The sequence below is a fragment of the Henckelia pumila genome, chromosome 4, assembly GCF_033568475.1.
Source record: "Henckelia pumila isolate YLH828 chromosome 4, ASM3356847v2, whole genome shotgun sequence".
Lineage (NCBI taxonomy): Eukaryota > Viridiplantae > Streptophyta > Magnoliopsida > Lamiales > Gesneriaceae > Henckelia > Henckelia pumila.
In genome coordinates, this window is record NC_133123.1 from 187,065,036 (window position 1) to 187,092,430 (window position 27,395).

Genomic DNA, 27,395 nt, shown 5'->3' on the forward strand with positions numbered 1-27,395 from the left:
GATCGATTCCATTTCTAATTGACCCGTGGTTGCCAATCACGGGTCTTAGTCCAATCCTAGGTAATATGCAGTATGCAAATGCAATCCTATTACATATGCTTCCAATTTACATTTCTTCAGTCTTCATTGTCTGCTGGGCCCACCATCTTCAAATCTTGATCTCCCACTAAATCTAATGTATTTACAATAAATAACAATGACAAGTAGGGGATACATTTTTAGGGGGTGGGAACGGGCTATAAACCAAGCCCACTTTTATTACATATGACATTCATATCGGGCCATAAACCAGGCCTATTAATAAAACCAACAATAATAAAGACAAAATGTAAATTCCTAACATACACCTACAAAATTGGTCATGGCAATCGATCATCCTTATCCAATAACATTTAATTCAAAATTAATTTATTGGATAACATGCTGTGGCAATTCAAATTTAAACAAGATAAAATCATATTTTATATATAAAATCTCATTTCACATATAAAATCATATTTTATCTCTATATCAAATAAAATCATATTTTATCTATAAAATCCAATTTTACAAATAAAATCATATTTTACTTAATATATCATAAGATCATATCTTATCATCAATTGTACCAAAATAATTGATTTCAAAATTCAATTTACGGATAAAATATTAAAATTTTCCAAAAATTCAAATTTATCCAAAATCAATTTTAAAATTTACGGACTCGAACAATTCGATCTGAAATCTCGTGAACCAATCAAAAACAATTTTTGACCGGACCAAAAATAAAATTTTAAATATTAAAATTAATTTTTAAATAAAAATATAATTTTTCCCGCGGGCCGCCCGGGACACTCCCGGGCCGGCCCGCACCCGTGGCGCGGGCCGGGGGCAGCCCGGCTGCCCCCTTAGGGCAGCAACAATTGCTGCCCTGGCGGCGCCGTGCGTCGCCCTGGGCGGTGCCGAGCGCCGCCCCTGGGCAGCGCCGAGCGCTGCCCTGCGCAGCGCCCAGCGCTGCGCTGGGCAGCGCACAGCGCTGCCCTGGGCGGCGCCGTGCGCCGCCCTGGGCGGCAACGTGCGCCTCCCCCGGGGGCAGCGACCATCGCCGCCCCCTCCGGGCAGCGATCCAATCGCTGCCCGGGTTTTGCCCCGAAAAATTTTTTTTTTTTATTTAAAAAATATTTATTTTGTTTCAAAAACCGAGACTCAAAAATTTTGTACAATTGATTAATTCAATCGTTTGATCTGAGCAACCTGGCTTTGATACCACTGTCGGAAAACGCGGCTCTCAGATCAATCACGATTGATACCCGGTGCAGCGGAAGTTTAAAAATTTTGTTATGGAACAATTCCATAGTGTGGGTATCAACCGTTCAACGATTAAATTATTAGTGTGTAAAATTCAAATAACAATTAATTAAATTTTACCTCCAATCTCGCAACGAGATTAATGGACACCAACAGATTTGATCTGCTCTTGTTGTCTCTCCCTGGAACCGATGAACTCCTTCAATCAGGTCCACGAACAGAGGTTTAATCCCTCTGATAGATTGCACTAGAAAATCTATCAGAAGTTTTCTGCGAAGAGAATAAACGAATCTGATTCGCTATTCCAATCACAGACCGGAAAATCTCGGGCAGAGGGGGAGGGGTCGGCCGAACAGAGAGAGAGAGCTAGGGTTCGAAAATTTTCTCTGTCTCAAAAATTATGACCTGTTGTGTGTAATTTCTGTACTGCAATAACTTATTTATAATGCAGGCCACTAACACCTTAGGGCCCATTAATCATAAGCTGGGGCCCGACAAGCAAAGCCCGCTCGTTCAGAAATTAATATAAAATTCATCGTGACTCCGATTGATGAAACGATTTCACCAATGTGCACAGAAACCATTTCTGCACGTTTTAAAGTCAAAATAAATTTTCCTGAATCCGAATTCAGTGGTTTCCAAAAATGTCCATCCCTATGTCATTTTAGGAAATCCTACTCCCTTACTCTTATTTAAGAAGTCCAACTCCTTAGTTCATTAAATTTAACTCTTTAAATTTAACTATCTCAACGGGGATTAAAACTCCATTACACTGTGTGACCCTCAATGGTTCAGGGATACAGCTAGCCGTGGGCTCACAACTCCTTGTGACTCGGAACAACACTTTCCGACTTGCCCAACGAATCATGGTAAAGCGCCTAGCAACATCGCCCCATGATTCCCTAGGTATCACTGATAGTGCCTACAAGAACCAGTAGATTTTGGTTAGCGTACAGTACGGTCCCTTCATCCATATATCCCGATCGAATCAACAACCATTGGTATATCGAGAGTCACTCAAGATTCGATAACTATGCAATACATCTTGAAGATCAAATTAGTGACATCGCATGTGCTACTAAGAAACCATTTCTTAAATCACATCAAGTACTCTGGCCAGAGATTCGTCACACTAATATCTCCTCAGATCGCATAGGATATCCACACTCGCAAGTATGTGGTGAATCCTTGACAACAATGCATCGACTCCTATATGTGTCGTAACTGTACCCAATCTCGACACCTGATGACCCCCATAGAGTCGGTAAACGAGTCAAAGCACAGCACTAGCATATAGAGTCTCCATGATGTTTCAAGTCGTAAGGACTAATGGTGTACAACCAAAACCGCGGACTTTATCCACTCGATAAGTGATAACCACTTGGAAAGTCCGGATAGGGTAGTTCGATTATTCATCCTATGAATATCCATTTGCATGCTTCGAACATCTCTATGTTCCCTACCAATGAAACGTGGTACTCCGCATCGCAAATGCTAGTCTCAAACTCGAGCAATCCTTATCCTTATTATCGGACGGCTCAATCGACTAGGAACAGTTTAGAATATACAGTGACTATAAGATGTATTTCATGATAGACATCTCCATGTTCTACCACATCTTACATACACTATGGTATATTCAAGGTCTTTATCAAAACAACAATAGTATATCACAATATAACAATATGAAGTAATATAAAGTCATTGCCATTAATAAAAGTGTAAATTACATTAAACAAAAGATTGCTTTTACAAAGAGTCATCAAAGCCCATAGCCACAAGTTGGCTCACTGGGCACCCACTCTTTCACATTTTTCCCGTAGGGCGCGCTGGGATCCATCGAAGTGGCCCGCGTCACCCAGATCGCACGTTCACGTCGTGTGATTCAGTCTATTGCATCTTTTCTATTCGCGGATTGGACTGAAAGAGTCGGAAATAGGACGGAGAGGAATCGGAAGAACAAGATGTACGAGTAAGAAAAAAAAAATTAAAAAAAGGGGTGCAACACGAGGACTTCCCAAGGGGTCACCCATCCTAGTTCTGTTCTTGCCCAAGCACGCATAACTTTGGAGTTCTGATGGGATCCGGTGCATTAGTGCTGGTATGATCGCACCCAACAGTAAATGAATTCTTTATTTTTTTGTCTCTCGAATTGTGGATCGGAGGAACAGGAGCTGCAGTTTCAAACGGACATAACTTTCGATCGGCTGAGAGTTACTGGAGCTTCAGCCTGCTCACGCGAAGCTCCACTCGATACCTATAGTGCGTATCTCGGTTAAAGAGACGGAGACGCTCAAATTCCAAAACGGAGATGGTCTTTCTGGGCATTTTTCCCGTATGTCACGCTGGGACCCACCAAAGCGGCCCGCATCACCCAGATTGCACGTTCACATCGTATGATTCAGTCTATTGCATCTTTTCTATCCGCAGATTGGACTGAAAGAGTCGGAAATAGGATGGCGAGGAATCGAAAGAACAAGAAGTACGAGTAAGAAAAAAAGAAATTAATGAAAAATGGGGTGCAACATGAGGACTTTCCAAGGGGTCACCCATCCTAGTACTGCTCTCGCCCAGGCACGCTTCACTTCGGAGTTCTGATGGGATCCGGTGCATTAGTGCTGGTATGATCGCACCCAACAGTGAATGAATTCTTTATTGCTTTGTCCCTCGAATTGCGGATCGGAGGAACATGAGCTGCAGTTTCAAACGGACATAACTTTCGATCGGCTAAGAGTTACGGGAGCTTCAGCCTGCTCACGCAAAGCTCCTCTCGATACCTACAGCAAGTATCTCGGTCTAAGAGATGGAGAAGCTCAAATTACAACCCGGAGATGGTTTTTCGGGGCGTTTTTCCCGTAGGGTGCGCTGGGACTCACCGAAGCGGCCCGCGTCACCCAGATCGCATGTTCACGTCGTGTGATTAAGTCTATTGCATCTTTTCTATCCGCGGATTGGACTGAAAGAGTCAAAATAAGACGGCGAGGAATCGGAAAAACAAGAAGTACGAGTAAGAAAAAAAGAAATTAATGAAAAAGGGGTGCAACATGAGGACTTCATAGGGGGTCACCCATCCTAGTACTGCTCTCGCCCAAGCGCGCTTAACTTCGGAGTTCTGATGGGATCCGGTGCATTAGTGCTGGTATGATTGCACCCAACAGTCAATGAATTCTTTATTGTTTTGTCTCTCAAATTTCGGATCGGAGGAACATGAGCTAAAGTTTCAAACGGACATAACTTTCGATCTGCAGAGAGTTACGGGAGCTTCAGCCTGCTCACGCGAAGCTCTTCTCGATACCTACAACGCGTATCTTGGTCTAAGAGACGGAGAATGTAACGCCACTTTTTTATCTTAATTGATGTTATTTGAGATATTCGGTGATTTCAAAATTCGAGATCGGACTTTTTATTAATCAAGGACCTTTTTGCAATTTTTGGAAATTTCAAGGACTAAAATGCAAATTTGGGATTTGTTATATTATCTACTTGACTTAGTCATTCTTTTTCATTCCATCTTCTTCCTCCAACTCGTTTACAGCCATGGAAGGCGTGAGAAAGCTTTTTAAGCTTTTGTGATTTCTTTTCTAGCTCGATCCGTCCGATAAAATTGATTTCTGACTTGATATCTGCGATCACAGCGACGAGTGCTCCGTTTGGAAGTAAGTTTATCTTAATTCTGAGAAGTTTTAATTTATTGATGTTGTCAGAATTTGTTTATATTCGGAGAGGATGATTATGAGTTAGCAGTGATCGTTTATCTAAGACGGTTCGAAGATCTAACGACAATCGGAATTGTTATGATTTTTCTTCTCATTTTCTTAAATGATGATTTTGAGATGTGTTGATTTTGTGTTGGGTTTGATGTTGAGGATTGGAATGAGTATGTTGAGCTGTTGTTTTGCTGTCTGCATTTTCGGATTGGTCAGTTTTTAGCCGTTATGCCGTCAGTTTGAGTTTTGGATATCGTTTCAATGTTTTGATCGTATTGAGTTTTGATTGAGTTTTGATATCGATTTTGATCCGTGACTTCTTCTGATAGATTGATTGGGAGTCCTCGAAGTTGCTAGAGTTGCATCTTTTGGCAAGTTTGGAAGAGTTGAGCCGGTATAGTATAGATGTCTTTCTATATCGATTAATGAACTTGATTGGATAGTTTTTGAATTGAGAATTGTTGTTTTCAGATTGAAGTTTTGGAACGACAAAGAAGAGGTATTAGACGACTTTGTAATAGAATGGGACGATTAACTCGAATCAGGATTGACTCAAGTGTCCTAGAAGAAATCACATATTGCATGTTTTGATTTCTTATTTGATTATATGATTGAATTTATATTGAGTGCATTAGATTACATTGCATTCATATTGAGCCTTGATTTGTTCAATTTAAATTAGACGATCTAGGGATTGTAGTCGAGTAGCTTGGTAGGCGATTTACTACCTTGTCGAGTAGCTCAATATAATGCTCTTGAGTCTAGAGGATTAAAGCATGCCATGTCGACCTCGAGAGGGGAGTCGGTGTGATTGTGGATGTTTTAGCCTCGGGATCCCAAACCGAAGAAAGAAAGAATGGAAGAAATTCATTGATTGTCTGAGTCTGATAATCCAGAAGTTTAAAGACATGCATATCATTTTAAATATAGTACTTGATTGGATTATTTGATTATATGGGGAACGAGTTTTTATATGACTTGATATGTTTATTTGATTGCATGTCAGTCTCTTTTACTGGGAATATTATTCTCACCGGATTATCTGGTTGTTGTCTTTGTTTGTATGTGTACTTGGCAACAGGTGGGGCAGGAACGAATCAGAGACAACATGGCTAGAGGATTGAGAGAATAGAGTGAGGCTTGGATGTTAGGAGTCACTTTGTAATTGAACTCCTTTTTGTATTGAATAAGTCCGAACTAGATGGACCTTATTATGCATGCTTTATTTTGTGATGTTTGTATAACTCATTACATATATGTTGTATATTGTTGAATGGGATTTTGATGTTGTTATTGTGGATTGAATGGAAATGAAAATTGGAGAAGAAAACCAGAAAATTTTCTGGGCAGAGGGTCTCGCTCGATCGGCGAATTCTTTTGCAGATCGAGCGAGCACCTTAGTAGCAAGGAGTGTATGTGAATTTTATGCTCGCTCGATCGGTAAGATTTTATCGATCGAGCGAGGGGTCCTGATTCTTGGACAGAGAACTGGAATCTTTGGCCCGCTCGATCGATAAGATTTTACCGATCGAGCGAGCACAAGCTTTTAAAAAAAAAATTTGAATTCTTTAATCCTATTCTTTTAATTGAGTTGATTAATTTAATTATCCTGAGATTGCATGATTAGAATCTAGGCCTCACATTAAGTGGTATCAGAGAAATAAGTTCCTGGATTATGTTCTAGTAGTGAGCGGGGTAGACCGAGTCCGATTGACCTTGATTTCTCGCATGTGATTGATTAATTCTATGATTACAGAATATGCGAGAATGCTTTATGGATTGAAAATTTATTTGAATTACGTGACTTGGAGATTCAAATTGTTAAAGCATGATTTGATTGAGATATGAACTGTATTCATGCATTGATCTGAGTTCCATCTATCGTATTGGTAAGACGACCAGAGGTTTCTTAACACTGAAATGGTAAGATGTGAATTGAATTATTCGTGTTCTAACCCCGGTCAATTTAGATGGGTACTCAAAGAAGGCTAGACATGAATACTCCACCGATTGTTCTTACTACAGAAACTCCTCCGATTATGACTCCTCCGGTGGTACAGATGGATGAAACGATCACACCTATGGAAGCCTTATTGAAAAGGTTCAAATCATTCAGGCCACCGTATTTGAATGGGAAAGAGAATCCGATAGATTGTGAGAGTTGGTTTGATGATATAGATCAGCTCTTCGATTCGCTCGACTACTCTGACGACCGCAGGGTTAGATTGGTTATTCATCAACTGCAGGGAGTGGCAAAAAGTTGGTGGATGACAACCAAGAAAGCCAAAGAGAACAGAGGTACGGAAATCACTTGGGCACTTTTTAAATCTGAATTCTATAAAAGATTTTTTCCAGTTTCCTATCGAAAGGACAAAGGTGCCGAGTTTGCAAATTTGAAGCAAGGGAATATGAGTATCGAGGACTATGTTGCGAAATTTGACAGTTTACTGAGGTTCGCCCCGCATATTGCCGACAATGAGAAGGCAAAAGCAGACCAGTTCATTAACGGTTTGCACCCTAACATCTTTATTCTGGTGAATACTGGGAGGCCAGATAACTTTTCAGATGCGATGGATCACGCCAAGGGGGCAGAAGCGGGAATGTTAAGGAAGAGGGATAATCAGTACCAGCCTCAACAGCAACAGCAGAGGCAGTATCAAAATCAGCCGCAGATGAATGAGGGTGGTAACAGTGGTGGTGGCAAGAAGAACTATTTCCGTCCCAAAGGAAAGCATTTCAAGAAGTCTGGAAGCAGTTCTTCGAGCTCGAGTGGTTCGAGATAGTTCAGTTCTGGTCAGGGTTCAGGATCTTCTGGAGCTTTGTGTAGCAATTGCGGAGGACGACACTCAAGCGACCAGTGTAGGGGAATCTTTGGGAACTGCTACATCTGCCAGCAGATGGGACATTATGCCAGACAGTGTCCTCAGAAGGGTTCTGACCAGACTCAGAGTGGAAATGCCTCTCGACAGTCATCTCAGCCTCAGAGGCAATCGACTGCAGTTCACTCGTTCCAACCTCAACAGCAGAATCATCAGGGAGGTAATCAAAGTTCGAACCAATCTTCCCGACCTCAGGCTAGAGTGTTTGCTCTGACAAAGATGAGGCTCAAGCTGCACCGAATGATGTGATTACAGATAACTGTAAGATTTTTGGTTATCCTGCATTTATTCTGATAGATACAGGTGCTTCTCACTCTTTCTTATCTGAGAAATTTGTGTCGATGCATGCCTTGCCTTTTGAGTCTTTGCCTGCTGTAGTTTCTGTTACTTCACCTTTGGGTGGAGGAATAGTTTTGAAGAATTTTGTTAGAAATTGTGGTTTGAGTTTTGAAGGAAATTTGATCGAGTTCGACTGTATTGTACTTGGGTTGTCTGACTTTGACTGCATAGTTGGCATAGATGTTTTGACTAAGTACAGGGCTAAAGTAGATTGTTTTCAGAAGATAGTACGTTTCAGACCAGAGATGTCAGAGGAGTGGAGATTCTTTGGTAAGGGTTCTCGTTCTAAAATTCCTTTGATATCCGTCTTATCTATGACTAGATTATTACAGAGAGGAGCCGAAGTATTTCTTGTTTATGCAATCGATATTCTGAAGTTTAGCCCTGAGCTGAACGATATACCAGTGGTTAGGGATTTCCCTGATGTATTTGCAGATGAGATTCTGGGATTACCACCTATTCGTGAGATTGAATTTGGCATCGAACTGACGTCAGGTACTCAACCAATTTCGAAAGCTCCGTACAAGATGGCTCTATGCGTCTCTGCATTGACTACCGCCAACTGAATCAGGCGACAGTTAAGAACAGGTATCCTTTACCGCGTATAGATGATCTTTTTGATCAATTGCAGGGTTCGTGTATCTATTCGAAGATAGATTTGAGGTCTGGGTATCACCAGCTGAGAGTTCGTGAAGAGGATGTCCCTAAGACGGCATTTCGAACGAGGTATGGCCATTTTGAATTTCTTGTCATGCCGTTCGGTTTGACGAATGCCCCAGCGGTCTTTATGGGGTTGATGAACCAAATCTTTCAGCATTTTCTTGATGAGTTTGTGATTATTTTCATTGACGATATCTTGATCTATTCTAAGAGCCGTACCGAGCATGCAAAACATTTGAGAACTATGTTGCAGATTTTGAGGACAGAACAGTTATTCGCCAAGCATTTGAAGTGTGAGTTTTGGCTTGACAAAGTTGTCTTTCTGGGGCACATTATTTCAGGAGATGGGATTGCTGTGGATCCCAGCAAGATAGAAGCAGTGACGAACTAGCGCAGGCCGACTTCTGTGCCAGAAATCCGCAGTTTTATGGGTTTGGCGGGTTACTATCGTAGATTTATTCAGGGTTTCTCTTCTATTGCAAAGCCTATCACCCAGCTGATTCAGAATAATGATCCTTTTCTGTGGACAGATGATTGTGAAGCCAGTTTTGTTGAGTTGAAGAAGAGATTAACCAGTGCTCCGATTCTTTCTATTCCATCTGGTACTGGAGGTTTCACAGTTTATTGCGATGCTTCTCATCTTGGTCTCGGATGTATTCTTATGCAGAGGAAGCACGTGATAGCATATGCGTCGAGGCAGCTGAAACCGCACGAGACTCGCTACCCAGTTCATGACCTTGAACTTGCTGCTATTTTTTTTGCCTTGAAGATTTGGCGTCACTACTTGTACGGTGAGTCTTTTGAGATCTTTTCGGATCATAAGAGTCTTAAATACATATTTTCACAGTCTAAGTTGAATATGAGACATAGGAGATGGTTAGATTTGTTGAAAGACTTCGACTGCGAGATTAAGTATTACCCGGGGAAGTCGAATGCAGCTGCCGATGCTTTGAGTCGTAAGCTTTGCTCTTTATCACTTTCGACGATCGGTGTTTCTCATTTAATCGACGACTGTTGCACTTCTGGGTTGGAGTTTGAGTCAGATAGAAATCCGATAAGAGTTTGTGCGATTCAGGCCGAGCCAGATTTGTTTGTGTCGATCAGAGAAGCACAGAAATCAGACGAGAGTATTCAGAAGTCGATAGAGAAAGTGAGATCAGGACACCAGTCTGAGTTTCAGGTCAGGGATGATGTTTTGTTTGTGAATAGCCATATTGTTGTGCCTGAGATTGATGAGTTAAGACAGCGTATTCTGAGAGAGGCGCATTGCAGTCGGTTCAGTGTTCATCCCGGAGGCCGAAAGATGTATAACGACCTGAAGAGTCAGTTTTGGTGGAAGAAGATGAAGAGTGATGTTGCGAGGTTTGTTTCCCGATGTCTGAACTATCAGCAAGTGAAAGCCGAGAGAAAAAGGTCGGGAGGTCTTCTGCACAGTTTGTCTATTCTGGAATGGAAGTGGGATCATATCTCGATGGACTTCGTCACGAAACTACCCCGGTCTGTTCGGGGATGTGATGCTATTTGGGTTGTGATTGATAGGTTGACGAAGTCTGCTTGTTTCATTCCGTATCGGATGACTTATCGACATGACCAGATGGAAGAGTTATACGTCAGAGAGATCGTCAGATTGCACGGTGTGCCGAGATCCATTGTTTCTGACCGAGATCCTCGGTTTACTTCTCACTTCTAGCATAGTCTGCAAGAGGCCCTTGGTACTAGATTGCACTTGAGTACAACATACCATCCTCAGACCGACGGTCAATCAGAACGGATGATTCAGACTCTGGAGGATATGTTACGAGCAGTGGTGCTTGACTTTGGCACTACTTGGCAAGATTCATTGCCTCTCGTTGAGTTTTCGTACAACAACAGCTTCCAGACGAGTATAGGAATGGCACCCTTTGAAGCGTTGTACGGAAAGAAGTGCAGATCTCCTCTGTACTGGGATGAGATGTCTGAGTCCCCAGACTTGGGACCAGATATGATTCGTGATATGGCTGAGCAGGTGAAGATTATTGGATTGAGAATGAAGACTGCTCAGGACCGACAATCAAAGTATGCGAATATTAGACGTAGACCTCTATCTTTTGATCAGGGAGACCGAGTATTCTTGAAGATTTCTCCGTTTAGAGGTACTGTTAGATTTGGGAAAAGAGGGAAGTTGTCACCGAGATTCATTGGTCCGAACGAAATTTTATAGAAGTTAGGCGATCTAGCCTACCGATTAGCACTTCCTCCTTCTTTATCTGGTATTCACGACGTCTTTCACGTCTCGATGTTGAGGAAATACCATCCCGATCCTTCTCATGTACTTCAGCCTGACGAAGCCAAACTTGATGAAACTCTGAGTTATTTCGAAAGACCGATTCAGATCCTTAACAAAAAGGAGAAACAGCTCAGAACCAAAACGATTCCTCTGGTAAAAGTTCAGTGGAGTCGTCACGGAGTCGAAGAAGCGACTTGGGAGACAGAATCTGACATGAGACAGAGATTTCCTGAGTTATTCGTCTGATGTGAGTTTTAATTCTGTTCTTGAATTCTTAATTATCTTCTTATGAGTTGATATCGATGATTTCGAGGACGAAATCTTTTCTTAGAGAGGGAGAATTGTAACGCCCCTTTTTTTATCTTAATTGATGTTATTTGAGATATTCGGTGATTTCAGAATTCGAGATCGGACTTTTTATTAATCAGGGACCTTTTTGCAATTTTTGGAAATTTCAGGGACTAAAATGCAAATTTGGGATTTGTTATATTATCTACTTGACTTAGTCATTCTTTTTCATTCCATCTTCTTCCTCCAACTCGTTTACAGCCATGGAAGGTGTGAGAAATCTTTTTAAGCTTTTGTGATTTCTTTTCTAGCTCGATCCGTCCGATAGAATTGATTTCTGACTTGATATCTGCGATCACAGCAACGAGTGCTCCGTTTGGAAGTAAGTTTATCTTAATTTTGAGAAGTTTGAATTTATTGATGTTGTCAGAATTTGTTTATATTCGGAGAGGATGATTATGAGTTAGCAGTGATCGTTTATCTAAGACGGTTCGAAGATCTAACGACAATCGGAATTGTTATGATTTTTCTTGTCATTTTCATAAATGATGATTTTGAGATGTGTTGATTTTGTGTTGGGTTTGATGTTGAGGATTGGAATGAGTATGTTGAGCTGTTGTTTTGCGGTCTACATTTCCGGATTGGTCAGTTTATAGCCGTTATGCCGTCAGTTTGAGTTTTGGATATCGTTTCGATGTTTTGATCGTATTGAGTTTTGATTGAGTTTTGATATCGATTTTGATCCGTGACTTCTTCTGATAGATTGATTGGGAGTCCTTGAAGTTGCTAGAGTTGCAGCTTTTGGCAAGTTTGGAAGAGTTGAGCCGGTATAGTATCGACGTCTTTCTATATCGATTAATGAACTTGATTGGATAGTTTTTCAATTGAGAATTGTTGTTTTCAGATTGAAGTTTTGGAACGACAAAGAAGAGGCATTAGACGGCTTCGTAATGGAATGGGATGATTAACTCGAATCAGGATTGACTCGAGTGTCCTAGAAGAAATCACATATTGCATGTTTTGATTTCTTATTTGATTATATGATTGAATTTATATTGAGTGCATTAGATTACATTGCATTCATATTGAGCCTTGATTTGTTCAATTTGAATTAGACGATCTAGGGATTGTAGTCGAGTAGCTTGGTAGGCAATTTACTACCTTGTCGTGTAGCTCACTATAATGCTCTTGAGTCTAGAGGATTAAAGCATGCCATGTCCAACTCGAGAGGGGAGTCGGTGTGATTGTGGATGTTTTAGCCTCGGGATCCCAAACCGAAGAAAGAAAGAATGGAAGAAATTCATTGATTGTCTGAGTCTGATAATCCATAAGTTTAAAGACATGCATATCATTTTAAATACAGTACTTGATTGGATTATTTGATTATATGGGGAACGAGTTTTTATATGACTTGATATGTTTATTTGATTGCATGTCAGTCTCTTTTACTGGGAATATTATTCTCACCGGATTATCCGGCTGTTGTCTTTGTTCGTATGTGTACTTGGCAACAGGTGGGGCAGGAATTAATTAGAGACAACATGGCTAGAGGATTGAGAGAATAGAGTGAGGCTTGGATGTTAGGAGTCACTTTGTAATTGAACTCCTTTTTGTATTGAATAAGTCCGAACTAGATGGACCTTATTATGCATGCATTATTTTGTGAGGTTTGTATAACTCATTACATATATGTTGTATCTTGTTGAATGGGATTTTGATGTTGTTATTGTGGATTGAATGGAATTGAAAATTGGAGAAGAAAACCAGAAAATTTTCTGGGCAGAGGGTCTCGCTCGATCGGCGAATTCTTGCAGATCGAGCGAGCACCTTAGTAGCGAGGCAGTGTATGTGAATTTTATGCTCACTCGATCGGTAAGATTTTACCGATCGAGCGAGGGGTCCTGATTCTTGGACAGAGAACTGAAATCTTTGGCCCGCTCGATCGGTAAAATCCTATTTTACCCTGAGATTGCATGATTAGAATCTAGGCCTCACAGAGAAGCTCAAATTCAAACCCCGAGATGGTCTTTGGGGACATTTTTCCCGTAGGGCGCGCTGGGATCCACCGAAGTGGCCCGCGTCACCCAGATCGCACGTTAACGTCGTGTGATTCAGTCTATTGCATCTTTTCTATCCGCGGATTGGACTGAAAGAGTCGGAATTAGGACGGAGAGGAATCGGAAGAACAAGATTTACGAGTAAGAAAAAAAATAAACTAATAAAAAAAGGGGTGCAACACGAGGACTTCCCAGGGGGTCACCCATCCTAGTACTGCTCTTGCCCAAGCACGCATAACTTCGGAGTTCTGATGGGATCCAGTGCATTAGTGCTGGTATGATCGCACCCAACAGTGAATGAATTTTTTATTTTTTTGTCTCTCGAATTGCGGATCAGAGGAACAACAGCTGCAGTTTCAAACGGACATAACTTTCGATCGGCTGAGAGTTACTGGAACTTCAGCCTGCTCACGCGAAGCTCCACTCGATACCTATAGTGCGTATATCGGATAAAGAGACGGAGACGCTCAAATTCCAAAACAAAGATGGTCTTTCGGGGAATTTTTCCCGTATGTCACGTTGGGACCCACCAAAGCGGCCCGCGTCACCCAGATCGCACGTTCACATCGTATGATCAGTCTATTGCATCTTTTTTATCCGCGGATTGGACAGAAAGAGTGGAAATAGGACGGCGAGGAATCGAAAGAACAAGAAGTACGAGTAAGAAAAAAAGAAATTAATGAAAAAAGATCAACACGAGGACTTCCCAGAGGGTCACCCATCCTAATATTGTTCTCGCCCAAGCACGCTGAACTTCAGAGTTCTGATGGGATCCAGTGCATTAGTGCTGGTATGATCGCACCCAAAAATATATGAATTCTTTATTGTTTTGACTGTCGAATTGCGGATCGTTGGAACAGGAGCTGCAGTTTCAAACGGACATAACTTTCGATCGGTTAAGAGTTACGGGAGCTTCAGCCTACTCATGCGAAGCTCCTATCGATACCTACAGCAAGTATCTCGGTCTTAGAGACGGAGACACTCAAATTACAACCCGGAGATGGTCTTTCGGAGCGTTTTTCCCGTAGGGCGCATTGGGACCCATCGAAGCGGCCCGCGTCACCTAGATCGCACGTTCACGTCATGTGATTAAGTCTATTGCATATTTTTCTATCCGCGGATTGGACTGAAAGAGTCGGAAATAGGACGGCGAAGAATCGGAAAAACAAGAAGCATGAGTAAGAAAAAAAGAAATTAATGAAAATGGGTGCAACACAAGGACTTCCCAGGAGGTCATCCATCCTAGTACTACTCTCGCCCAAGCACGCTTAACTTCGAAGTTCTGATGGGATCTGGTGCATTAGTGCTGGTATGATCGCACCCAACAGTGAATGAATTTTTTATTGTTTTGTCTCTCGAATTGCGGATCGGAGGAACAGGAGCTGCAGTTTCAAACGGACATAACTTTCGATCTGCTGAGAGTTACGGGAGCTTCAACTTGCTCACGCGAAGCTCTTCTCGATACCTACAACGTGTATCTCGGTCTAAGAGACGTTGAAGCTCAAATTCAAACCCGGAGATTGTCTTTGGGGGCATTTTTCTCGTAGAAGACGTGCTGGGACCCACCGAAGTGGCCCGAGTCACCCAGATCGCATGTTTACGTCCTGTGATTCAGTCCATTGCATCTTTTATATCCGCGGATTGGACTGAAAGAGTCGGAAATAGGACGGAGAGGAATCGGAAGAACAAGAAGTACGAGTAAGGAAAAAAGAAACTAATAAAAATAGGGGTGCAACACGAGAACTTCCCAGGGGGTCACCCATCCTAGTACTGCTCTTGCCCAAGCACGCATAACTTCGGAGTTCTGATGGGATCCGGTGCATTAGTGCTGGTATGATCGCACCCAACAGTGAATGAATTTTTTATTGTTTTGTCTCTCGAATTGCGGATCGGAGGAACAAGAGCTGCAGTTTCAAACGGACATAACTTTCAATCTGCTGAGAGTTACGGGAGCTTCAGCTTGCTCACGCAAAGCTCTTGTCGATACCTACAACGCGTATCTCGGTCTAAGAGACGGAGAAGCTCAAATTCAAACCCGAATATTGTCTTTGGGGGAATTTTTCCCATAGGATGTGCTGGGACCCACCGAAGTGGCCTGAGTCACCCAGATCGCATGTTCACGTCCTGTGATTCAGTCTATTGCATCTTTTCTTTCCGCGGATTGGACTGAAAATGTCGGAAATAGGACAGAGAGGAATCGAAAGAACAATATGTACGAGTAAGAAAAAAAGAAACTAATAAAAAAAAGGGGTGCAACACGAGGACTTCCAAGGGGGTTACCCATCCTAGTACTGCTCTTGCCCAAGAACGCATAACTTCGGAGTTCTGATGGGATCCGGTGCATTAGTGCTGGTATGATCGCACCCAACAGTGAATGAATTCTTTATTTTTTTGTCTCTCGAATTGCGGATCGGAGGAACAGAAGAGGCAGTTTCAAACTGACATAACTTTCGATCGGCTGAGAGTTACTGGAGCTTCAGCCTGCTCACGCGAAGCTCCACTCGATCCCTATAGTGCGTATCTCGGTTAAAGAGACGGAGACGCTCAAATTCCAAAACAGAGATGGTCTTTCGGGGCATTTTTCCCATATGTCGCGCTGGGTCCCAACGAAGCGGCCCGCGTCACCTAGATCGCACGTTCACATCGTATGATTCAGTCTATTGCATCTTTTCTATCCGCGGATTGGACTGAAATAGTCGAAAATAGGACTGCGAGGAATCGAAAGAACAAGAAGTACGAGTAAGAAAAAAAGAAATTAATGAAAAAAGGGGTGCAACACGAGGGCTTCCCATGGGGTCACCCATCCTAGTACGGCTCTCGCCCAAGCACGCTTAACTTCGGATTTCTGATTGGATCCGGTGCATTAGTGCTGGTATGATCGCACCCAACAGTGAATGAATTCTTTATTGTTTTTTTCTCGAATTGCGGATCCAAGGAACAGGTGCTGCAGTTTCAAACGGACATAACTTTCGATCGGCTAAGAGTTACTGGAGCTTCAGCCTGCTCACGCAAAGCTCCTATCGATACCTACAGCAAGTATCTCGGTCTATGAGACGGAGACACTCAAATTACAACCCGGAGATGGTTTTTCTGGGCGTTTTTCCCGTAGGGCGTGCTGGGACCCACCGAAGTGAAAGAGTGGGTGCCCAGTGAGCCAACTTGTGGCTAAGGGCTTTTATGACTCTATGTATAAACAATCTTTTGTTTAACATAATTTACACTTTTATAATGGCATTTACTTTATCTTTTATCATATTATTATGTTGTGACATACTATAAGATGTTTAGATGAAGACCTTGAATATACTATAGTGTATGTAAGATGTGGTGGCACATGGGGATGGCTATCATGAAACACATCTTATAGTCACTGTATATTCTAAACAGTTCCTAGTCGATTGAGCCGTCCGTTAATAAGGATAAGGATCGCTCGAGATTGAGACTAGCATTTGCGATTCCGAGTACCACGTTTCATTGGTATGGAAAATAGAGATGTTCAAAGCATGCAAATGGATATTCATACGATGAATGATCGAACTACCCTATCCGGACTTTCCAAGTGGTTATCACTTATCGAGTGGATAAAGTCCGCGGTTTTGGTTGTACACCATTAGTCCTTACTACTTGAAACATCATTGAGACTCTATATGCTAGTACTGTACTTTGACTCATTTACCGACTCTATTGGGGTCATCAGGTGTCGGGATTGGGTACAGTTACGACACATATAGGAGTCGATGCTTTGTTGTCAAGGATTCACCACATCTTTGCTAGTGTGGATATCCTATGCAATCTGAGGAGATATTAGTGTGAAGAATCTCTGGCCAGAGTACATGATGTGTTTTAAGAAATGGTTTCTTAGTAGCACATGCGATGTCACTATTTGATCTTCAAGATGTATTGCATAGTTATCGAATCTCGAACGACTCTCGATTTACCAATGGTTGTTGATTCGATCGGGATATTTGGTTGAAGGGACCGTACTGTACGCTAACCAAAATCTATTGGTTCTTGCAGGCACTATCAGTGATACCTAGGGAATCATGGGGCAATGTTGCTAGGCGCTCTTACCATGATTCGATGGGCAAGTCGGAAATTGTTGTTCCGAGTCACAAGGAGTTGTGAGCCCACGGCTAGCTGTATCCCTGAACCATTGAGGGTCACACAAGTAATGGATTTCTAATTCCCGTTGAGATAGTTAAATTTAAAGAGTTAAATTTAATGAATAAAGAAGTGGGACTTCTTATATCAGAGTAGAAGAGTAAGATTTCCTAAAATGACATAGGGATGGGCATTTTTGGAAATCACTGAATTCGGATTCAGAAAATTTATCTTGACTTTAAAAGATGCAGAAATGGTTTCTGTGCACATTGGTGAAATTGGTTTATCAATCTGAGTCACGATGAATTTTATATTAATTTCTAAACATGCGGGCTTTGCTTGTCAAGCTTGAACTTATGACTAATGGGCCCTAAGCTGTTAGCAGCCCACATTATAAATAAGTTATTGCAGTACAGAAATTATACAACAGAGGTCACAAAATTTTCGAAAACCCTAGCTGTTCTCTCTAGGTGTGGTCGCCCCCTCTCCTCTCTCTGTTCGAAAATTCCAGCCTGTGAATTTCGAATTTGCAGTCTGGTTTAACGGATCAAATTCGTTAATTCTCTTCGTAGAAACTTCTGATAGATTTTCTAGTGCAATCTATTAGAGGGATTCGAATTCTGTTCGTGGACCTGATTGAAGAATTGTTCGTCCATCAGTTCCTGGGATATACAACAAGAGCAGAGTTATCTGTTGGTGTCCATAATCTCGTTTCGAGATTCAAGGTAAAAATTTAATTGTTATTTAATTTTTACACGCACAATTTAATCGTAAAGTTTTGATACCCATGATATGGAATCGTTCCATATAAAATTTTAAAACTTCCACTGCACCGGGTATCAATTCTGATTGATCTGAACACCGTTTTCCAACAGTGGTATCAGAGCCAGGTTGCTCAGATCAAGCGATTAAATTAATCGATTGTTCAAAAAATTTTAAGCCTTGGTTTTTTGAAACAAAAGGATTTTAAAAATTTAAAATTAATGGGCAAACCCGGGGCAGCGAACGTCGCTGCCCAGGGCAGCGATCGTCGCTACCCAAGGGGCAGCGACGGGCTGCCCGGCCCGAGCCCCTTTTGGGGCGCGGGCTGCCCGGGATCGTCCCGGGCGGCCCGGGAAAACTAATTTTTATTTTTAATTTAAATTTTAATATGTTAAAATTCTATTTTTGGTCCGATCAAAAATTATTTTTGATTGGTCCACGAGGCGTCGGATCGAATTGTTCGAGTTCGAAAATTTTAAAATTGATTTTTGGATAAATTTGAATTTTTGGAAAATTTATAGATTTTATCCGTTAAATCAGATTTTATGAAATTAATTATTTTTGGTACAATTGATGATAAGATATGATCTTATGGAAATATTGAGTAAAATATGATTTTATGTATAAAATTGGATTTTATATGTAAAATATGATTTTATTTGATAAAAAGGTAAAATATGATTTTGTATGTAAAATAAGATTTTATATATGGAATATGATTTTATCCTTTTTAATTTAATTGCCATTGCATGTTATCCAATAAATTAATTTTGAATTAAATATTATTGGATAAGGATGATCGATTACCATGACCAATTTTGTAGGTGTATGTTAAGGAATTTACATTTGTTTTTATTGTTGTTGGATTTATTAATGGGACCGTTTATGGCCCAATATGAATCGTCATATGTAATAAAAGTGGGCCTGGTTTATGGCCCGTTCCCACCCCTACAATGTATCCCTTTATTTGTCATAGTAATTTATTGTAAATTCACTAGAAATAGTGGGAGTTTTTGAAGATGGAGGTGGGACCAACAAGCAATGATAAAGACTGAAGAAATGTAAATTGGAAGCACAATGTAATAGGATTGCATTGCATACTTGCATATCACCTAGGATTGGACTTAGACTCGTGATTGGCAACCACGGGTCGATTAGTAGTGGGATCGATCATCCTAAAATATAATATATGATATTATCGTTGTATGCATGTTTAGACTAAATTGTATGAATCCCGCAAGCATACAAATTTTAAATGATGAGACAAATTTTCAAAATTAAAATCCCTCATTTTAAATATGATTTAAAATTGATATCAAGATAAATAAAGGAAATTTAAATATTGTTTAAATGTTCCTACCTTCCATCAACGATCAATGTATGAGATGCTACCCGCGGATACGGTCCGGCTCATATTATTAGGGGGGCCCGTTCGTCGGAAAGTTGTACATTGGATCGACACATGTTGTAAGTTGGATGGAACTCCCATGGGATTGGCTCATATTATTGGGGATCCACATGGCGACCGTCCATCACAACTTGATATTGATGGGTCATCTTGACATGTCACAATAAATGGCGTCATATTATTGGGCCCTTATTGGACATGAGGTAAAAACATGGAGGTTGCTTTGGAAGCAATTGGGCTCTACCTTTTGAAAATTATGGTTGGCTGATATTATTCGGGACTATAATTTGTCAATTGGACTCCATGTTCCCACTAAAGAAAATGTTTCTCGTTTTCACTAGAGGGTAGTGAAATCGTTAAAATAGTGGGAGTGAGATTCATAAAATAAATTTAGCCTATTTTATGTCTTAGTAAATTAATTAAACAATCACTGATTATTGTCTGTTTCTTTTCAGTATTTCATTAAGATGAATTCACGCAATCCACTATTCTCTATTCTCGAACAAAATAAACTGACTGGCACAAACTATACGGAATGGTTCCGTAAATTGAAGATTGTCTTGACCTCGGAGAAGATGCTCTACGTGTTAGAAAAATCTCCTCCGAAGGAAGCACCAGCTGATATAAGTCCGGAAGAGTTGGCCAAACTTGATAAATGGTGGGACCATGATATCAAGGCCAAATGCTATATGCAAGCTTCGATGTCTGATAAACTCCAGAGGCGATTTGAGGATACTATGAATGCTGCTGACATTCACGTACAACTCAAGGAACTTTTTGGGGCTCAATCGAGAGCTGAAAGGTTCGCTACTGTAAAAGAGTTAATGACGTGTCGCATGCGTGAAGGGACTTCGGTCCGTGATCATGGGTTACGCGTGATTTGGCTCATTCAGAAGTTGGTAATGCTTGATTTGGTATTGGAGCATGAACTCAATGTGGACTTATTACTTCTCTCTCTTCCTTCATCGTTTGACGGTTTTGTGGTGAATTTCAATATGAACAAGATAGAGGCCTCCCTTGAAGAGATGGTCAATATGCTTGTAACTTATGAAGTTTAAAGAAGGATAAACCGGTTCTCTTGGTGGGCTCCTCTTCTTCTGCTAAGAAGGGGCCAAGTACAAAGGGTAAGAAACGTTCTGCCCCATCCAAGAAAACCGGACCCGAGAAGAAGAACAAGACAAAGGCTTCAAACATGGAAAAGTCCAAGGATGTTTGCCATCACTGCAAGAAACCCGGTCATTGGAAACGTAACTGCAAGGAATATCTAGAGCAGTTGCGAACTGCGAAGGGTATTTTTTATATTGAAATAAATGTTTCACTTAATACTACTTCTTGGGTATTGGATACCGGATGTGGATCTCACATTTGCAATGATTTGCAGGTGATGACAAGAAGTCGCAAGCTAGAATGGGTGAGACCCAGCTGAGGCTCGGAAATGGTTCTAGAGTTGAAGCCAAAGCTGTGGGAGACGTTTATTTAATTTTGCAGAACGATTTTAAGTTACTTTTGAGAGATGTTTTATTTGTTCCAGACTTGATTAAAAACATTATTTCTGTTTCTATGCTTGATAGAGATGGTTTTTCTTGCAATTTTGTGAATGTGATTTGCAATATTTACAAGAATGAATGTTTGATTGGAAATGGACAACTTGAAAACGATCTATATAACTTAAAATTAAAAGACGTTCCAATAAATTATGTCGATAAACCGGTAACAACAAATAAAAGGAAAAACGATAGTCAAAACCCGGCAAATCTTTGGCATGCTAGGCTAGGTCATATTTCCTCAAGGAGGATGAACAAGCTAGTGGGAGAGGGCATGTTTGATATGTCTGATATTAACTCTCTACCTACTTGTGAATCCTGCCTGAAAGGAAAAATGACTAAATCTCCATTCAAGGGGAAACCTGAGCGTAGTCAAAATCTGTTGGATTTGATCCATACAGATGTTTGTGGTCCATTTAGAATTGGTACTCAATTTGGCCACACCTACTTCATTACCTTTACTGATGATTATTCAAGGTATGGGTATTTATATTTAATGAAATATAAGTCTGAAGCATTTGAAAAGTTCAAAGAATTCAAGGCTGAAGTAGAAAATAAGCTAGGTAAAAGTATTAAAGCATTTCGATCGGATCGAGGTGGAGAATACTTGAGTACCGAGTTTTTGAGCTATCTAAAAGAGAATGGGATTCTCTCTCAGTGGACTCCTCCTATGACATCTCAGCTTAATGGTGTTTCGGAGCGTCGCAATCGAACTTTGTTGGACATGGTTCGATCCATGATGAGCTTCACTGAGCTCCCACCTTCGTTTTGGGGCTATGCTCTTGAAACGGCGGTATTGTTGTTGAACAACGTTCACACTAAAGCAGTGAACAAAACACCATACGGGTTATGGAATGGCAAAGCTCCTAAGTATTTGTACTTGAGGATTTGGGGATGTCCTGCTTACGTGAAGCAGACAGTGGGAGATAAGTTGGATAGTCGATCCACCTTATGTTATTTTGTAGGGTATCCGAAGAATTCAATCGGATATTATTTCTATCATCCTACTGAAACAAAAGTGTTTGTTTCAAGGAATGCCACCTTCTTGGAGAAGGAGTTCTTATTGGATAAGAAAGGCGAGATGATGGAACTCGAAGAAATTCGAGAAGAACCCGAAATAAAAAATAATGATCCCATACCTCAAGAATCTTCAGAGGACACGCCTATACCTAGAAGATCCGAGAGGACTTCTAGACCTCCTATTCGATATGGTCTTCTTCTTGAAGGGGATCAAGATGAACCCGACGTTGGATGTGATCCAAGAAACTTCAAGGAAGCAATTTCTGATGCGGATTCAAATTTATGGCTTGAAGCTATGCAGTCGGAAATAGATTCGATGCATACAAACCAAGTTTGGACTTTAGTAGATCCTCCCGATGGAATTGTTCCAATAGGGTGTAAATGGATCTATAAGAGAAAACTTGGGCCTGATGGAGAGGTACTGACCTACAAGGTACGATTGGTGGCAAAAGGTTATACTCAAAGACAAGGAGTTGACTATGATGAAACTTTTTCACCAGTCGCAATGTTCAAGTCCATAAGAATCCTTATTGCCATAGCAGCATGGTATGACTATGAGATATGGCAAATGGATGTAAAGACTGCATTTCTTAATGGAAACATTAAGGAAGAGATCTATATGATGTAGCCTGAGGGATACACATCCATGGGAAGCGAGCATAAGGTATGCAAGCTTCAGAGATCAATCTATGGTCTCAAACAAGCATCAAGAAGTTGGAACCAGAAATTTGATGAAACAATAAAGGATTTTGGTTTCATCAAGAACCCGGAGGAACCATGCGTGTATAAGAAAGTAGATAAGGATGCTGTGACATTCTTAGTACTTTATGTTGATGACATCTTACTCATTGGGAATGATGTAGGGATTTTGCAGTCAACAAAGATATGGTTATCAGGTAGATTCTCGATGAAGGATTTGGGTGAGGCATCCTATATTCTAGGGATACAGATCTATAGAGATAGATCTAAAATAATGATAGGACTCACTCAATCAACTTACATCGAAACCATATTGAAAAGGTTTTCAATGGATGGGTCCAAGAGAGGACATCTACCTATGTGTCATGGAGTTTCTCTATCCAAGTCCATGTGTCCCAAGACTGATGAAGAGATAGAGAAAATGACACATGTACCATATGCGTCAGCCATAGGTAGTATCATGTATGGGATGATATCTTCCAGACCGGATGTAGCATTTGCTCTGAGTGTCACGAGCAGATATCAAGCCAATCCCGGTCAAATGCATTGGAAAGCCGTGAAGGACATTCTTAAGTACTTACGAAGGACTAAGAATATGTTCATGGTATATGGAGGAAGAGAACTGAAATTGGAAGGCTATACCGACTCTAGCTTCCAAAGTGACGTGGATGACTCGAAGTCAACCTCTGGATTTGTGTTCATGCTCAATGGCGGTGCTGTCTCTTGGAAGAGTTCCAAGCAGGACACCACAGCGGATTCCACCACTGAGGCAGAATACATTGCGGCATCAGCTGCTGCTAAAGAGGCCATTTGGATGAGGAATTTCGTCCAAGAGTTGGGCATTATTCCTGAAGTTGTTGGTCCAGTCCCGGTGTACTGTGACAACACGGGTGCCGTTGCTCAGGCAAAGGAACCAAGGTCTCATCAAAGATCCAAACACGTACTGAGGAAATACCACATCATCCGGGAGATCGTGGAAAGAGGAGACATCACTGCCGAGAGAGTGGCCTCTGCAGACAATATGGCTGATCCACTTACTAAGCCCTTGCCAGGACCATTATTTGACAAACATCGCGAAGCAATGGGACTACGTAGTATGACTAGTTGGCTTTAGGGCAAGTGGGAGATTGAAAGAGTGGGTGCCCGTTGAGCCAACTTGTGGCTAAGGGCTTTTATGACTCTATGTATAAACAATCTTTTGTTTAATATAATTTACACTTTTATAACGGCATTTACTTTATCTTTTATCATATTATTATGTTGTGACATACTATAAGATGTTTAGATGAAGACCTTGAATATACTATAGTGTATGTAAGATGTGGTGGCACATGGGGATGGCTATCATGAAACACATCTTATAGTCACTGTATATTCTAAACAGTTCCTAGTCGATTGAGCCGTCCGTTAATAAGGATAAGGATCGCTCAAGATTGAGACTAGCATTTGCGATGCCGAGTACCACGTTTCATTGGTATGGAACATATAGATGTTCAAAGCATGAAAATGGATATTCATACGATGAATGATCGAACTACCCTATCCGGACTTTCCAAGTGGTTATCACTTATCGAGTGGATAAAGTCCGCGGTTTTGGTTGTACACCATTAGTCCTTACTACTTGAAACATCATTGAGACTCTATATGCTAGTACTGTACTTTGACTCGTTTACCGACTCTATTGGGGTCATCAGGTGTCGGGATTGGGTACAGTTACGACACATATAGGAGTCGATGCTTTGTTGTCAAGGATTCACCACATACTTGCTAGTGTGGATATCCTATGCAATCTGAGGAGATATTAGTGTGACGAATCTCTGGCCAGAGTACATGATGTGTTTTAAGAAATGGTTTCTTAGTAGCACATGCGATGTCACTATTTGATCTTCAAGATGTATTGCATAGTTATCGAATCTCGAACGACTCTCGATTTACCAATGGTTGTTGATTCGATCGGGATATTTGGTTGAAGGGACCGTACTGTACGCTAACCAAAATCTATTGGTTCTTGCAGGCACTATCAGTGATACCTAGGGAATTATGGGGCGATGTTGCTAGGCGCTCTTACCATGATTCGATGGGCAAGTCGGAAATTGTTGTTCCGAGTCACAAGGAGTTGTGAGCCCACGGCTAGCTGTATCCCTGAACCATTGAGGGTCACACAAGTAATGGATTTTTAATCCCTGTTGAGATAGTTAAATTTAAAGAGTTAAATTTAATGAATAAAGAAGTGAAACTTCTTATATCAGAGTAGAAGAGTAAGATTTCCTAAAATGACATAGGGATGGGCATTTTTGGAAATCACTGAATTCGGATTCAGAAAATTTATCTTGACTTTAAAAGATGCAGAAATGGTTTCTGTGCACATTGGTGAAATTGGTTTATCAATCTTAGTCACGATGAATTTTATACTAATTTCTGAAATTGGCTTGAACTTATGACTAATGGGCCCTAAGCTGTTAGCAGCCCACATTATAAATAAGTTATTGCAGTACAGAAATTATACAACAGAGGTCACAAAATTTTCGAAAACCCTAGCTGTTCTCTCTAGGTGTGGCCGCCCCCTCTCCTCTCTCTGTTCGAAAATTCCAGCCTGTGAATTTCGAATTTACAGTCTGGTTTAACGGATCAAATTCGTTAATTCTCTTCGTAGAAACTTTTGATAGATTTTCTAGTGCAATCTATCAGAGGGATTCGAATTCTGTTCGTGGACCTGATTGAAGAATTGTTCGTCCATCAGTTCCTGGGATATACAACAAAAGCAGAGTTATCTGTTGGTGTCCATAATCTCGTTTCGAGATTCAAGGTAAAAATTTAATTGTTATTTAACTTTTACACGCACAATTTAATCGTAAAGTTTTGATACCCATGATATGGAATCGTTCCATATAAAATTTTAAAACTTCCGCTGCACCGGGTATCAATTCTGATTGATCTGAACACCGTTTTCCAACACGAAGCGGCCCGCATCACCTAGATCACACATTCACGGCATGTGATTAACTCTATTGCATCTCTTCTATCCGCGGATTGGACTGAAAGAGTCTGAAATAGGACGGCAAGGAATCGGAAAAACAAGAAGTACGAGTAAGAAAAAAAAATTAATGAAAATAGGGTGCAACACGAGGACTTCATAGGGGGTCACTCATCCTAGTACTACTCTCACCCAGGCACGCTTAACTTCGGAGTTCTGATGGGATACGGTGCATTAGTGTTGGTATGATCGCACCCAACAGTGAATGAATTCATTATTGTTTTGTCTCTCGAATTGCGGATCGGAGGAACAGGAGCTGCAGTTTCAAACGGACATAACTTTTGATCTGCTGAGAGTTACGGCAGCTTCAGCCTACTCACGCGAAGCTCTTCTTGATACCTACAACGCGTATCTCGGTCTAAGAGACGGAGAAGCTCAAATTCAAACCCGGAGATGGTCTTTGGGGGCATTTTTCCCGTAGGGCGCACTGGAACCCACCGAAGTGGCCCGCGTCGCCCAGATCGAACGTTCACGCCTTGTGATTCAGTCTATTGCATCTTTTCTATCCGCGGATTGGACTGAAAGAGTAGAAAATAGGACGGAGAGGAATCGGAAGAACAAGATTTACGAGTAAGAAAAAAATAAACTAATAAAAAAAGGGGTGCGACACGAGGACTTCCCAGAGGGTCACCCATCCTAGGACTGCTCTTGCCCAAGCACGCATAACTTTGGAGTTCTGATGGGAACCGGTGCATTAGTGCTGGTATGATCGCACCCAACAGTGAATGAATTCTTTATTTTTTTGTCTCTCGAATTGCGGATCGGAGGAACAGGAGCTGCAGTTTCAAACGGACATAACTTTCGATCGGCTAAGAGTTACTGGAGCTTCAGCCTGCTCACGCGAAGCTCCACTCGATACCTATAGTGCGTATCTCGGTTAAAGAGACGGAGACGCTCAAATTCCAAAACGAAGATGGTCTTTCGGGGCATTTTTCCCGTATGTCGCGCTGGGACCCACTGAAGCGGCCCCCGTCACCAAGATCGCACGTTCATATCGTATGATTCAGTCTATTGCATCTTTTCTATCTGCGGATTGGACTGAAAGATTCGAAAATAGGATGACGAGGAATCGAAAGAACAAGAAGTACGAGTAAGAAAAAAAGAAATTAATGAAAAATGGGGTTGACAATCCCTAAAGGTACTGGTGATTTTGTTGTTTATTGTGATGCTTCTCACCAGGGTTTGGGATGTATTTTAATGCAGAAAGGACATGTTGTTGCTTATGCTTCTCGACAACGGAAACCACATGAGGTTAGGTATCCGATTCATGATCTTGAATCGGCTGCTATCGTTTTTGCATTGAAGATCTGGAGACATTATTTATACGACGAGAAGCTTGAAATA

General features: G+C 41.2%; 1 protein-coding gene, 10 non-coding genes and 1 pseudogene across 11 annotated transcripts; 1 reads left to right on the plus strand and 11 right to left on the minus strand.

Annotated features, from left to right (window-relative positions):
- Positions 1 to 3,283: 3,283 nt before the first annotated feature.
- LOC140868878 (5S ribosomal RNA) lies at positions 3,284 to 3,402 on the minus strand. The gene has a single exon (XR_012146277.1). It is a non-coding gene; the product is annotated as a 5S ribosomal RNA (ribosomal RNA).
- A 401-nt stretch (positions 3,403 to 3,803) lies between these two features.
- LOC140867926 (5S ribosomal RNA) lies at positions 3,804 to 3,922 on the minus strand. The gene has a single exon (XR_012145366.1). It is a non-coding gene; the product is annotated as a 5S ribosomal RNA (ribosomal RNA).
- A 399-nt stretch (positions 3,923 to 4,321) lies between these two features.
- LOC140868043 (5S ribosomal RNA) lies at positions 4,322 to 4,440 on the minus strand. Its single transcript, XR_012145478.1, has one exon. It is a non-coding gene; the product is annotated as a 5S ribosomal RNA (ribosomal RNA).
- Positions 4,441 to 7,402: 2,962 nt separating this feature from the next.
- LOC140862446 (uncharacterized) lies at positions 7,403 to 8,122 on the plus strand. Its single transcript, XM_073265468.1, has 2 exons — positions 7,403 to 7,737; positions 7,822 to 8,122. Exons 1-2 carry the CDS (start codon positions 7,403 to 7,405, stop codon positions 8,120 to 8,122), a joined length of 636 nt encoding a protein of 211 aa, XP_073121569.1.
- A 5,531-nt stretch (positions 8,123 to 13,653) lies between these two features.
- Positions 13,654 to 13,772, minus strand: LOC140870405 (5S ribosomal RNA). The gene has a single exon (XR_012147369.1). It is a non-coding gene; the product is annotated as a 5S ribosomal RNA (ribosomal RNA).
- Positions 13,773 to 14,168: 396 nt separating this feature from the next.
- On the minus strand, positions 14,169 to 14,287 carry LOC140869614 (5S ribosomal RNA; annotated as a pseudogene).
- A 400-nt stretch (positions 14,288 to 14,687) lies between these two features.
- LOC140870328 (5S ribosomal RNA) lies at positions 14,688 to 14,806 on the minus strand. The gene has a single exon (XR_012147294.1). It is a non-coding gene; the product is annotated as a 5S ribosomal RNA (ribosomal RNA).
- Positions 14,807 to 15,209: 403 nt separating this feature from the next.
- On the minus strand, positions 15,210 to 15,328 carry LOC140869641 (5S ribosomal RNA). The gene has a single exon (XR_012146795.1). It is a non-coding gene; the product is annotated as a 5S ribosomal RNA (ribosomal RNA).
- Positions 15,329 to 15,730: 402 nt separating this feature from the next.
- LOC140868529 (5S ribosomal RNA) lies at positions 15,731 to 15,849 on the minus strand. Its single transcript, XR_012145943.1, has one exon. It is a non-coding gene; the product is annotated as a 5S ribosomal RNA (ribosomal RNA).
- Positions 15,850 to 16,250: 401 nt separating this feature from the next.
- LOC140868000 (5S ribosomal RNA) lies at positions 16,251 to 16,369 on the minus strand. The gene has a single exon (XR_012145438.1). It is a non-coding gene; the product is annotated as a 5S ribosomal RNA (ribosomal RNA).
- Positions 16,370 to 26,129: 9,760 nt separating this feature from the next.
- LOC140869151 (5S ribosomal RNA) lies at positions 26,130 to 26,248 on the minus strand. Its single transcript, XR_012146540.1, has one exon. It is a non-coding gene; the product is annotated as a 5S ribosomal RNA (ribosomal RNA).
- A 401-nt stretch (positions 26,249 to 26,649) lies between these two features.
- On the minus strand, positions 26,650 to 26,768 carry LOC140868936 (5S ribosomal RNA). Its single transcript, XR_012146333.1, has one exon. It is a non-coding gene; the product is annotated as a 5S ribosomal RNA (ribosomal RNA).
- Between the last annotated feature and the right edge of the window lie 627 nt (positions 26,769 to 27,395).

Coding starts and splice junctions, on each gene's coding strand:
- LOC140862446 (XM_073265468.1), top strand. CDS start 7,403: ATGAGTATCGAGGACTATGTTGCGAAATTTGACAGTTTACTGAGGTTC. Junction 7,738..7,821: donor AAAGGAAAGCATTTCAAGAA/GTCTGGAAGCAG, acceptor AGCTTTGTGTAG/CAATTGCGGAGGACGACACT.